The sequence below is a fragment of the Trichechus manatus genome, unplaced genomic scaffold (genome assembly GCF_000243295.1).
Source record: "Trichechus manatus latirostris isolate Lorelei unplaced genomic scaffold, TriManLat1.0 scaffold00130, whole genome shotgun sequence".
In the NCBI taxonomy this organism is placed as follows: Eukaryota; Metazoa; Chordata; class Mammalia; order Sirenia; family Trichechidae; genus Trichechus; species Trichechus manatus.
Window position 1 is genome coordinate 5,285,116 of NW_004444066.1, and position 13,940 is coordinate 5,299,055.

The 13,940-nt window shown below is 42.9% G+C and overlaps 1 protein-coding gene across 1 annotated transcript in view; it reads right to left on the minus strand.

Moving 5' to 3' along the window:
- Positions 1–7,585: 7,585 nt before the first annotated feature.
- Positions 7,586–13,940, minus strand: part of STK32A (serine/threonine kinase 32A) — a 171,553-nt gene continuing 165,198 nt past the window's right edge. Inside the window, exons 11-12 of the mRNA XM_004384932.1 lie at positions 8,073–8,137; positions 7,586–7,679 (exon numbers count right to left, since the gene is read on the minus strand). Of these exons, the coding sequence (XP_004384989.1) occupies positions 7,586–7,679; positions 8,073–8,137 (159 nt within the window). The remainder of the gene's footprint in view (positions 7,680–8,072; positions 8,138–13,940) is intronic.

Sequence of the window (13,940 nt, forward strand, 5' to 3'; positions counted from 1 at the left end):
GTGTTTCCCCATCTCATCTCTTGGCTCGGCCCCTCTCTAAGGATGCGTCTGCCATCTCTCCAACTTTCCCACGTTGTTTCTAAACCTTGATGGTCTGAGAGGACCACAGATCTGGGTGGTTGAGAAGGTATTTGTGCACTCTTAAACCAACCACCCTAGTAGAAGAAATTCTTTTACTTCTAAGCTTCCTAAAAATGGCAGTGTTGTAGTCATCCCCAAATGGCTTTTCTTCAAAGTCCAGTCATCCTTAGGCCTTTTTTCTTCATGACTACACCCAGAGAGCCATGCTCTGCTCCAAAAGCCTGAATCCTAAGCTGGTACTTTTTCTCACCCTGAGAAGCCCTCCCCAACAGTGTGGGCATTTCCCAACTTTGGTTCTTGCCACAAGGTTCCCAGGCGTCTTCCCCTAGAAAACTCCAGCTTGAGTCCCAGATATACCCATGGGCTGTCCTAGGCAGCTGGCTTTCGTTGTAATTTCCCTCTTTGGAAAATGGTGTGTGGGTGTTCAGTTCTGTGTCTGGTGCATATGGACAGACAGTGAGTGAATCTCCTGTGATCTGTGGTAGCTGTGAGGCAGCTCTGCAATGTCAAGAGCTGTTTGGTTTGAACCGTGAAGAAAACTGTGTTTTGAGTTTAGCTGAGATTTAAAAAAAAAAAAAAAGTTCTTCAAGTGACCGTTAATGTAAACCTGGTTATTAAAATAACTATAAAATTACAGATGTCATTGTCCAGACTTCTTCTGTGTATCACGTGCCATTTTATCTAACATACTCCAATTGCATAATAAAACTTAAATCTTTAGTAAGAGTGTTCAGATCTAATGATAACAGAGCTGTACTGACGGGGTCATTTTTTGGTTCTTTGTATATCTTCAGCTGAGGTTGAGTTTTGTTTTGGCAACAGTTTGATGAGCATTATTGCAGCTTTTGGGAATAACTAAGGGTTTTTCTATGGGTCATCAAATTTAGTATTAGTGTACAGGCATTGCCACTTGGGATACATCTAGGCTGAGTCCAGAACATGTCCTGAAAGTTTTTTGGTTTTGTTTTTTTAGTCATCCTCTTAAATCCCTGCGATTAGATTTATTTGTAGGTAAGTATTTGCTGCTTCCTCCTAAAAGCCTTCATCTTCCACCTAAGCGTTAGCCAAAATATATTCTTCAGCAAACTGATCCCAGGGGGTCAAATGAGTATTGGAAAGGATTATTTGCTCCACTTACACTTCTGAGAGATTTAAGGTTTGTATCAGCAAATTAAAGGCTTTGAGAAATCCTGTAAGAAAGAAGGCTTTCAAACTTCGTCCAATTCTGGGCTTTCAAACTTTTTTTGAATACTGAACCCTTCTATATTATCTTTTAACATTCCACCAGTCATCCCTTCTGGGGAAACACTGCTGGATCCAGTTCCAATTTTTGCAGGATATTTTTAGTTATAAGTGTTAGACTACTTTATGGCCCCCCATCCAAAAAAAAAAAAAGTTGGAAAAGGGGATTTTAAAGTCTGGTGCAACTGAAAAGTTCAGGGATAGATTTGGGCAGATTCGAGCATAGCTGGCTCTAAGTGCTAAACCCTGACATCAGAACTCTGTTGCTTTCCGTCTCTCAGACCTGCTTGCCATTAGTAAGTGCTTCATTCTTAGGAAAGCTCTTTCCATATGCGAGCAGAGCTGACCACCAGCATCTAAGGGTTTTCTTTCACCTTCTTAGTAACCTCAGGGGAAGGAGAGAGCCTTTCTCAACAGTTCCAGCCCAAGATATTAATTCTGATTAGTCCGGCTTGGGTCACGTGTCCATCATTGAACTAGTCCTTGTGATCAGAAGAATATGGGGACTGGCCAGACATGGTCACATGTGCAGCCCCTGAGCCACCTGAACTATGTGGACTGTCACTCAGTAATGCCACAAATAGAACCAATTTGTGATTTCGGAAGAGGGGATGGATGCTGGGCAGGCCAAAACAGCAGGTGGTTACGACACCCTTCTCCAGTCCACAGGGCGTGAATGTTTTTCCTGTGAAGTGTCTGTGTGAGCGGGGGCATGTGGGGAAGGGGAGCAGGGATAGCAATTTCTGATTAATCGCTTCACATGCAATGAGCCCCCTTTGGTGTGGTAGAACGATACCTTTGGTACAGGAACACAGTGATTGTACCTTTCAACATAGAATCTCCAAAGCCAGGTCAAAAGCTACTCTGACCACATGAATTATTTCACAATTTGGGGTTCCAGGTTTGGTGTTTAATAAGCTTTGGTCCATAGTTCCATTTTGTGGTTTAAACTCAGGATTGTTGAAGTATCTTTCCTAACTCATGACCAAGGCAGCACTAAGCTGTTTAGGGCTAGAGTGGTGTCTTAGTTTTCTAGTGCTGCTATAACAGAAATACCACAAGTGGATGGTTTTAACAAAGAGAAGTTTATTTCCTCACAGTAAAGTAGGCTAAAAGTCCAAATTCAGGGCGTCAGCTCCAGGGGAAGGCTCGCTCTCTCTGTCAGCCTTCTCATCAGTGTTCCCCCAGACTAGGAGCTTCTCCGCACAGGGACCCCGGGTCCAAACGACATGCTCTGCTCCTGGCACTGCTTTCTTGGTGGTATGAGGTCCCCATTCTCTGCTTGCTTCCCTTTCATCTCTTGTAAAATAAAAGGTGGTGCAGGCCACACCCCAGGGAAACTCCCTTTACATTGGATCAGGGATGTGACCTTAGGAAGGGTGTTACAATCCCACCCTAATCCTCGTTAACATAAAATTACAATCACAAAATGGAGGACAACCACACAGTACCGGGAATCATGGCTTAACCAAGTTGACACCTATTTTGGGGGGGGGGGGACGACACAATTCAATCCATGACAAGTGGGTTTAAAGGGAATGAGCAGTGCAGTAAATGAACTCAGGAAGCATGGTTCTAAAAGGGAAGAAACTTAAAAAAAAAAAAAATTTCCAGAAGATACAGAGTGACCAACTTTCACACCTATGCAAGCTGGAGGTATCAAGTGGTTGAGTCACATCTGACCAGCTGGGGAATGAGAACACTGAATAGGAATAACAAGCACCCTCTAGTACTAAAGAACTTTCTGTAATCATCTCTATTACAACCAACTCATCACAAAGGAGAGATCGACCATGAACAGGAGACAGGGAAAGAAAGGGCCACAGCCATCTGCAAAAATGTGATCACATATGTAAGCCTGGCCCTCTTGAGAATCTAAAGAGTTCTAGATCCTGACCTTTGCTTACATGGCCATGGTGAACACATGAGGACACTTAATATGACCTGGGCAACAGAGCTCTCAGCATGCAGCACTGTAGAGCCCAAGACACTTACAAAAACCTACTTACTTGAGGACACGCCCAGGCTTCCAGCCAGACTGCTGGCTGCCGAGCTATTGTGGGGACTTAGAGGTAGTTGAAGGGTCCCTTTATTCTCTCCTAAGGCAGACGGTGGCATAGTGATTAAGAGCTATGACTGCTAACCAAAAGGTTGGCAGTTTAATCCACCGGATACTCCTTGGAAACTCTATAGGGCATTTCTACTCTGTCCTGCAGGGTCGCTATGAGTTGGAATCGACTCGATGGCAACAGGTAAGGCAGAAGAAGCTTCAAGGTGCAAGAGTTCCAAGCTGCCTGTTACCTTCTTGTCCCAGATCATGTTCTCCATGGGCCTTGGAAGATCTCCCTGCTGGTTTTAATGTACAAAATGGGACAGGACAAAAATGTCCAGGAGAAGCAAGGCAGAGTGCTGAAAAAGGAAGTGGATAGGCTGCCCTTGGACCTAAGGTCATAGTGACAAGCAAAATCTGGAACTCTGGGCAGTGTTGCCTGAGTTGTGAATGCTGGAGGGGCCAGGGTTTTAGTTTTTATACACATGGATCAGTTAAGTTGTGCTGCATTCCATAGTTATAGGAAGTCATCTCTAACACCAGCTTGTCTCTGACAAAGGACAGTCCTCACAACAGGAAATGGAGGTAAGAACAGAAGACTTTGGTGCCCCCAGCCCTACAATTACACACATACACACGCACACATACACAGAGCTGACAAAGAAGGGTCAGTAGCTTACTGTATACATATTTTAATGCACACGGGCACATTTACATTGTATATGCTATAGCTCAACAGAAGCACTTCTGCCCCATTCAGGGGGACGCCAGATAAGCTGCCTGTTCACAACAGCACAGATATCTGAGGTTTGGGATTTTTAATATCAATATTTAGTATCAGTCAGACACATTGCGCTTGTAACAAAGTAGACAGTAGTCACAGCAGACAACGAAGGAAACAGGATTTTGTATAGACAGAATGCAGGGATGACACTGGGTCCTGAAACAGAAATTCACTATGTTTTTCATGCCTTTTCGTTCCGCTTTTGAAGAGTTCATGACTTGACGTTACTGTGTCAGCCAAAAGCACTGGTCCCTGCTAGCTATATTACCACCGCGTCTTCCTAGTTATCATCCTATCCAACCTAGAAAAAAAAATACAATAAAAAGTCTAGTCATGTCTAGTTAAAACACTCCTATAAGAGGCCTAACCACTAATTAATTAGTCTAATTAATTTAGCAATGCTCTGTGCTGCCTGACATTCAGTCCTGCCCTAGCAGGTTTGGTCTCGGCCAAAACCAGGGTGTGTTAGCCATTAGCTGAGCATTTCCTTCCATGCATTAGGATCACCGTCAGTGTCCCAGGGCTCGGCTGTACCTCCTCCCATCCGCTAGAGGGCATTATGAATTCCCTGGGGGTGGCTGGTCCTGCTGCAGCGCAGGAGTGTTCTAACCAGAACGTTTCTGGTCTTTAGAACCTGCTCAGACTTTTCGGATGCTCCAGACAGATAAGGAAGAAAGCTGTCGGGAGAAGGAGATTCCGGGAATACCAGACAAGAGAATGCAGTAGACACCATCTTTTTATTTAAAATCCTCAGCCCTGTGGCTTGGTTGTCACAAAACTAGGTATGTTCCACTCGGTGGAATATTAACTTTTAGCCCAAATTAGAGAATAAAACTAAGGGATCTAATCTCCACAACTAGCAGTCATGATAACTATTTAGGAAAAGTTGTATATTTTGGAAATGCCTTTTCTGTTTAAAATGTCGAGTCATGAAAAGGTGCTTATAATCAGCTGTTTTGCACTGATAAAAGTAGTGTTTCTTGTTTTATAACTTGAGAAAATGCGTGTGTTTGTGTAGCATGGCTAGGACTGGAAATCCATCTTCCTTCTCTGAGCGCTTCGGGGCTGTGCTCTCTAATCAGTGCACCCATGGTCCCTAAAAGCCCACCGGGATGCTTGCAGGCTCAGGGCAGCTCACTACAAATCAAAACTACGGATTAAAACGACAGAGACTGTCCTGGGTACCTATCCAGGTACAAACACTGTGAACACGTGAAATTTGCGTCAACAAATGATCACTACCTTCACTACGGAAACCCTAACGTCTGCTGCCCTTTGGTAAGGGCTTCCCACAGCCCCTCCTGCACAGCGAGGGGAGAAGCCAAGTGACTGAACGCTGGGGCTTCAATCTAAAGGAGAGATGGTAGGTGGTAAACACGCAAGTGGTCCCTGCCACTCTGGGGTTTTCCAGCCTGGGGCAGATCTGGATGCCTTCTTCTTGTTCTATTCAACCCATTCTCCTCTCTGTGAAAACGAGGCAGGGCACATGCTTAGCGTTTGCAGTGTTTGGAGAAATAAGAAGTAACATAGACTAGTAATGTGTGGGAAATGCAGAGAAAAGGAATCAAGCAAACAAGAACGAAAGAGTTGGCTTTTAATTGTCAGCACAAATATGGTTGCTCTTCGGCGTCATTTCACAGCTCTGCCAGAAATTCTGGGCCTATTAGCTCAGTGAGAAGTAAGTAAACGCCCATTTAAAGTCCAGCGCTGGTTGACTGTCCATGCTTAATTGCTCTGGTGTAATATCCCTCCTGGAAAAGCCTAGCGTAGTTTACCTGTTCTGTCTCACACAGGCACCAGTCTGGTCTTCCCAGTAGGCACCTTACTGCCATTTGGTGATCTCCAAACCCTCCATTGGTCAAGACAGGTGTAGGTGGCCTAAGTGGCCAAGAGGCAAAAACAATCCTCCGCCAAACCTCTTCACTTCTAGACTCTGTACCCTTGCATCCTTGGGCTGCCAAAAATAGTCCCCCCGTAAAGCTCTTCTGTCTATCCGTACAGTGGAGTTATATCATTATGCATAGAACTTAGGTGAATTAAACTGCACTTGGCAAATAAAGAAAAAGAGTGAGACATCAATAACATTTTAAATAAGTAGGTAGTTCTGCCTGCTATTCCCGCAGTGAGCATAAGGGGGAGACATGGTACTGCTGTGCCCTTTGTCTCCTTGGCCTCAGACCGCTCAGATGTGTGAACGTCCCATTGTTCTCGGTGCAATTCCAGTCTAGAGAGATACGTATAATTTGTTCAACACTTTAGTTCATTTGGTACTAGCCAAAAACGAGACCAAAAATAAAGAGTGAAATCAAAACAAAACAAAAACAGTGATTTGTTTCATTATTGAAGGATGACTCACTGTACTGAGCCTCACTAAGAAAAAGTACTCACTGTATGTTATGGGTAATTTAAGGGATTTTTCAAAAGCAAATTTTTCTATCTTCCAAGGTATTGACTCGATGATAATGGGTAAGGTCACTTCACGTTCTAACTTAGGATATAGCCCCCTGTGTAAGATGCAACTTCGCTGTACTACAAGGCAGACATTCTTTCAGTGTGACACTATTTTTTTCTTATCCTCTCTACACCAGGTCTCTGATAATCTTCAGAGGACAATTAGCCCTCAAGGAGAATGTTAGCTCGAGAAGGTCAGGGATATGCTGATAAATGTTTTTAACAACTAGCTTGCTGGGGGCGGGGGGTGGGGATGGGGGGTGATCTCTGATTTGAAGAATTGGCCAATTTCCATAGTGTAAAAATCCTCCCACTGTCACCAATTTCAAACTACCAGCTTCACATCACTGAGCAGGGGATTGGGATGAGCTGTCCACAATAGACTCTTGCTAGCTGACGCAAGCTGACTCCAGCACATCACTGCAGGCCCTCCTACGTCTATGTGGCTTCCAGTCTGGTCCCATTCATTTCTTCCTGATGGAATCCCTTGTTCCCCTTCAATCAGGCTAGGGGACCTCTTCTTGAAGTTTTCTTATAGCTGTGAAAAGCCTCACTCAGTCCTATGTCCATATTTCCATTTGCTACAGTGTAATTAGAAAGAGTGGAAAAATAAATCTACATTAAAATATTCATTTTAAAATAAAAATAAAGGCTGTTTAGAATAACAGAATGTTAGTACTAAAAAGTCAGCATAGAGCGCATCTAATATGACCCTCTAATTTTAGATGAATTAACTGAAGCAGAGAAAGTGATGAAGTAACTCGCTCAAGGTCACGCGTTAGTAGCAAAACTACATCCCAAGAGCCTAGGCCCAGGGCTCCTTTCACGGTATCATGCTGCCTCCTTCCAGATATTCATTCACATTTTCTAAGTCAGGAGGTGTGGCGAGAACTACTGTCTCACTTCCTGACGTGGATAAGCAGGAGTTCCTGGCTTGAGGAGCCAAGAAGTGTCCCAAGAAGAAGACACCGTGGACTTCACAGGTTGTTATTCTGTCCATCCACTTCTTGTGGGTCTTTGGTTCGTTCCAAGGCTATATTTGCTTGCCTTTGAATAAAGTCCCTTTTTACTCTTAAAAGGAAAGAAAAAAAAAGAAAGAGAGTTTTATTGTTTGGGAAAAAAAAAAAAGGTTTAAGTTTCGAAGTGATAGCACACAATTTGAAAAGAGGTAGGAGCTAAGGAAACCTCAAATGCATCATTGATTTTAAGTATCTAAGTCCCAATTCCACTCACCTTCTCATACACAGAAACTTGATACTTGGCTAATTTACACATTACAGTTTAAGAAACCTTTTACAAGACAAAAAAAGTTTCTGAGTTTTCCAAATTTTCTATTATGGGTGTGCATCAATTTTGTAATTAGAAAGAGTAAAAAATGTTAAAAAAAATTAAAGTTCATCAAGTAAAATTTGGTTGAAATACTCCATGATTTGCTGAGCTGCTGTTTTTCCAAAAGCTACTTACTTTTCTCTGTTGAAAATGATGAACTCCTTCTGGACGTTTTCAAGGTGCTCTTGAAGAAGGCATGTCTTCCATGAGAAAAGTGAAAGGGAAAAAAAAAAAATAGAGGTGTATTTAGCCAACCAACAAGGATCCTCCAACAGTCATTGTTCTACTGAGTGCTTGTTCACAGAATGGCCCAAACCTAAGAAGTATCAAGGTAACCTCAAGATGGATGTGATCAGTGAAGTTTGGGACAGGAGACAGGAGTGACACGTCAACCAGAATAACAGGGAAGGAAGTAGGAGAGAAATCACTTGCAGGAGGATAAAGCTTGTCAACCATAGCAACGATTGCGAGGGTGCTGCAGGACCGGGCAGTGTTTCGTTCTGTCATACAAAGGGTCAGTATGAGTTGCAACTGACTGGAGGGCACCTAGCAACAACAACAACAAAAGCTTGTCAACACTCCACTCCCCATGATGATCCCACAAGGAAAACCTGGTGCATGGTTTATGAGCTGGAAGTCTGTCAGCCACTTAGTCCATGAAGAAACCGTGGCTTCCAGATGGGCAGGGAAAAGGGTTTACTCAGTGTTCCATCTCCTGGTTCTCATGTGAATGGTTTGAATGTTCTACTTTGATTGAATGAATAGCCTAGAAACATCTCTCCTCACTGAATTCTGACTGAATATTCCTCTCAAAAGCTCTATTGGAGTTGAGTAAGTATACTTCAGTTCCAGTGACCAGAACTTTCTTTAGTTGTGACTTTCTTGTTGTTAGCTGCCGTCCTGTCAGCCTCTGACTCACGGCAGCCTCATGACAACAGAACAAAATGCTGCCAGTTCTGTGCCATTTCCATGACAGGTTGTGGATTGGGCCATTGTGATCCACAGGGTTTTCACTGGCTGATTTTCAGAAGTAGATTGCCAGGCCTTTCTTCCTAGTCTATCTTAGTCTAGAAGTTCTGCTGAAACCTGTTCAGCATCACAGTAACACCCAAGCCTCCACTGATGGATGAGTGGTGGCTGCACATGAAGTGCATTGGCTGGAATCGAACCCAGGTCTCCCAGATGGAAGGTGATAATTCTACCACTGAACCATCAGTGCCCTCTTCCAACATTCTTACAGACATGCAGAACATGTACTTTGAGACTGCACCATCCTGCTTTCAACACATATTGATGACTTTTCTGTCATAATGAGAAAATTAACTTCAAATAAATAGTAATCATCAGGCCCAGGACAGCGCCAGACTCAGAGTAAATGTTTTAAAAGTCTGCAACAAAATACTTTCAAATAACTTCTGATGAAAAATATTCCTCTTTAAGGGAAACAAAATCATTCACTCATTTTTTAAATTCCAGAAAAGTAGAAAACACAAAGTCCTCGGGGACTTGCCTTTTCCCTCCTGGTAAAGAACTACTGGAGAGTTTTCTTCCAGAGTGATTGTGTAGGGGATAGGAGAGGAAACTATAAAAATCAGAGGACATTTGAAAGGAGACAAGACAAATAAGAGTCTGGTACCTCCAAATCTAAGAAGTTTCCTGAATATAACCAAACACTTCGAGGGACAGAGTAGCAGGGGCGGGGGTCTAGGGACCATGCTTTCAGGGGACATCTAGGTCAACTGGCATAACACAGTTATTAAGAAAATGTTCTTCATCCCACTTTGGTGAGTGGGGTCTGGGGTCTTAAAAGCTTGCATGCAGCCGTCTAAGATACATCAATTGGTCCCAACTATCTGGAGTACAGGAGAATGAAGAACACCAAAGACACAAAGAAAGTATTAGCCCAAGAGACAGAAAGGGCCACATAAACCAGAGACTTCATCAGCCTGAGACCAGAAGAACTAGATGGTGCCTGGCTACCACCAATGACCGCCCTGACAGGGAACACAACAGAGAGTCCCTGATGGAGCCGGACAAAGGTGGGGTACAGAACTCAAATTCTAGCAAAAAGACCAGACTTAATGGTCTGAGACTGGAGGAACCCCAGAAGACATGGCCCCCGGACTCTCTGTTAACCCAGAACTAAAACCATTCCTGTAGCCAACTCTTTAGACAAAGAATAGACTGGACTATAAGACATAAATTGATACATGAGAATAAACGGGCAGCTTCTGTCCGGAGGTGAGATGGGAAGGCAGAGAGGGTTAGCAGCTGGTTGAATGGACACGGGAGATCAGGGGTGGAAAGGAGGAGTGTGCTGTTAGAGTATAGGGAGAGCAATTAGGGTCACATAACAATGTATGTATAAATTTTTGTATAAGAGACTAACTTGAAATGTAAACTTTCACTTAAACTACAACAATAAACAAACAATCAAACAAAAAAAGAGTCTCACTCTTATTCTCAAACTGAAGTATTTGTAACTCTGAGGGCTCCCAGGATTAGTCATGGGGTGCGTGAAGCTACAATATAAACATAATATGTTAGAGCTCCCTGGAGCAGCAGCTTCACCCCAAGATTTTAGGAAAACTATTTTTTAATGTTGGGGGACACTGAGTTTCTGCTAACAGGGACAGAAAAATTTGGAAATAGGTAATGGTGATGGTTGCACAACATGACAAATATAATTAATGTTACTTAATTGTACATCTGAAGAAAGTTGAAATGGTAAATGTTTTGTTACATATATATTTACCACACTTAAAACATTCTCAGAAAAAAATCAAGATTATAATCCAGAAAACGCAAAAATCCACATGAATATTTTTTCTGCTATCATGTAACTCTGTTTTATTTAAAGAAGGCTATAAAATGCACACTCAGCAATGAGTTGATGGTATGACACATCAGACCACGCTCTGCAAGTCTTCCCACTGCATGAGCCCCGCCCTTGGCCCTCAAGTTCACATTGACAGCGGTCTCTTTCCTCTGCATTAGGTGGAAAAATTCCAGAAGTGCTGCTACATGGATAAGTCAACAGCAATAGCAAAAAAAGAGAATTTAGGGGAAAGGAGGGAGAAGCAGAAAGAATGGAGGGACTAATGTGACCAGGAAGGGAAGTGGTGGATCAAAATCTCAGATCTCGCTTATCAGGGATAAATAAGCAGAGCAGTCAGTACTTCTGCTGTTGTAGCTGGAGATGGCAGAAAAATCTGAAGGGTTTCGAGCAGCTGGAAATCTCAGGAGGCAGAAAAAGAGGACTCAGGTAAATTGCCTCAATAGGTAGGCAGACTAGATGGCATGTAAGTCTTTTGATTCTATACTTTAAAGGTGTCAATGAGTAGAGAGGGACAAAGTGGTGAATATTCTGGCAGCAAAGACAACGGCGGCATCTATCACGGGCATGAACGATAGCCATGGCAAAGGAAGAAGTTCGGAGTCATGAAGTGGAGTGGGAAAGTAAAACGTAACAGCTAACATTTTTACCAAGCACTTTCCATGTATGAATTTAAACCTCACTTGATACTGTAGATGAGGAAACTGAGACACAGAAGGGAAAAGGCAAAACTTTCATGTATTTACTCTGTTTAGCAGTGAACCTCCACCTTAGCCGCACATTTAGAATTACCTACAGAACATGGTAAAGTTCTGATGCCTGGGTCACACCCTCAGATTCAGATTTAATTGGTCTAATGTAGAGCCCAGAAACCCTGGTGGCATAGTGGTTAAGTGCTACGGCTGCTAACCAAAAGGTCAGCATTTCCAATCCACCAGGTGGTCCCTGGAAACTCTATGGGGCACTTCTACTCTGACCTATTGGGTCACTATGAGTCAGAATCGACTCGATGGCAATGGATTTTTTAATGCAGAACCCAACACCAGCATTTTAAAACAATTCGCCAGATGGTTCAAATGTGATGCCAACATGGAGAAATAATGCTTTGTAGCAGAAACCCAGGGGAGGAGAAATCTGAGGGATCATATGATAATGAATTTTCAGCCACACTAACATCCACAACTTAACACTAGTTGCTGAAACCAGTTGCCATCAAGTGGATACCAACTCACAGTGACCCCATGTGTATCAGAGTAGAACTGTATTCCATAGGATTTTTAAGAACTGATTTTTCAGAAGTAGATCACCAGGCCTTTCTTCCAGGGCACCACTGGTTGGACTCGAACCTCCAACTTTTTGGTTAGCAGCTGAGCTAGTTAATTGTTTACACCGCCACCGCCCAAGGATTCCACAGTTTAACACAGCTAACATTTAATATGTGCCAGACATTGTGCTAACTGCATTGTCATGTTTCATCCTCATGACAATCTTAGGATGTAGGTCCTATTAGTCCTATGTTACATATTAAAGGACCCATGTTAAGAGAGGTTACATGATTTAAAGTGTAAATCATTCACTTTTAAACAATAACATAGCTATTTTATAACCACTATACTACACTGAAAGGAGACCTGGTGGCGCAGTGGTTAATGTGCTCGACTGCTACCTGAAAGGTCAGCGGTTTGAACCTACCAGTTGCTCTGTGGGAGAAAGATGTGACAGTCTACTTCCATAAAGATTTACAGCCTTGGGAATGCCATGGGGCAGTTCTACTCTGTCCTGTAGGGTCGCTATGAATGGGACTCTACTTGATGGCAGTGGGTTTGTTTTTTTATTTTTTTATACTTCACTGAAGGAGTTTTGGTGGCACAACTGTTAAGCACTCAGCTGCGAACCGAAAGGTTGGTGGTTTAAACTCATACCCAGCAGCTTGACTGGAGAAAGACCCGGTGATCTGCATTTGTAAAGATTACAGCCAAGAAAACCCTATAGGGCAGTTCCACTCTGTTACATGGGGTTGCTATGAGTCGAAATCAGCTCGATGGCACCCAACAACAACATTGTACACTACCTCCATCCTGTAATGACAGGGAAAATTCACAAGGGATGGCAGCTCTCGGTGGGGAACAGGGAAGTGTACTCTTTAATTCAACAGATTTTAAACAAACTTTTATCAAGGACTGGCTATATACCTGGCACTGTGTTAGAGGAATTAACATGGACTATTTATTCAACGTTAGTGGTTGGTGCATAAATTTGAATAATAGTTGCATTAACTGGTCTTCCTTGTAGGTGTATGGAAATTATTTTACCACTGACAGCACTGTACTTCGGGATAGATCCTGAAATGTTCTTTTTGACGATGAAAGCAATGCCACTTGGCTTCAATTTATCATTTCTGGCATAGTGGACCATATGATTGTCTGACTTAAAATGGCCAATATCAGTCCATTTTAGCTCACTAATGCCTAACATATTGATGTCTATGTGTTCCATTTCCTTTTTGACGACTTCCAATTTTCCTAGATGTCTACTTCGTACATTCCACGTTCTGATGATTAATGGATGTTTGCAGCTGTTTCTTCTCATTGTGAGTCATGCCACATCAGCAAATGAAGGTCCCAAAAGCTGGACTCCATCCACATCATTAAGGTCAACTCTGTGTTGAGGAGGCAGCTCTTCCCAGTCATCTTCTGAGTGCTTTCCACACTGAGGGCTCATCTTCCCTCACTGTATCAGACAACATTCTGCTGCTATTCATAAGGTTTTCATTGGCTAATTCTTTTCAGAAGTAGACCGCCAGGTCCTTTTTCCTAGTCTGTCTTAGTCTGGAAGCTCAGCTGAAACCTGTCTGCCATGGGTGACCCCGCGGGTATTTGAACACCAGTGGCTTAGCTTCCAGCATCACAGCAACATGCAGGCCCCATCAATATGACAAACTGACAGATGACTATTATTCAATTTATGCACCAACCACCAAGGCCAAAGATGAAGAAACTGAAGATGTTTTACCAACTTCTGCAGCCTGAAATTTATCAAACATGCAGTCAGGATACCAGGATGCATTGATAATCACTGGTGATTGGAATACGAAAGTTGGAAACAAAGAAGAAGGATTGGTAGTTGGAAAATATGGTCTTGGCAATAGAAAATGCCAGAGATCGCAT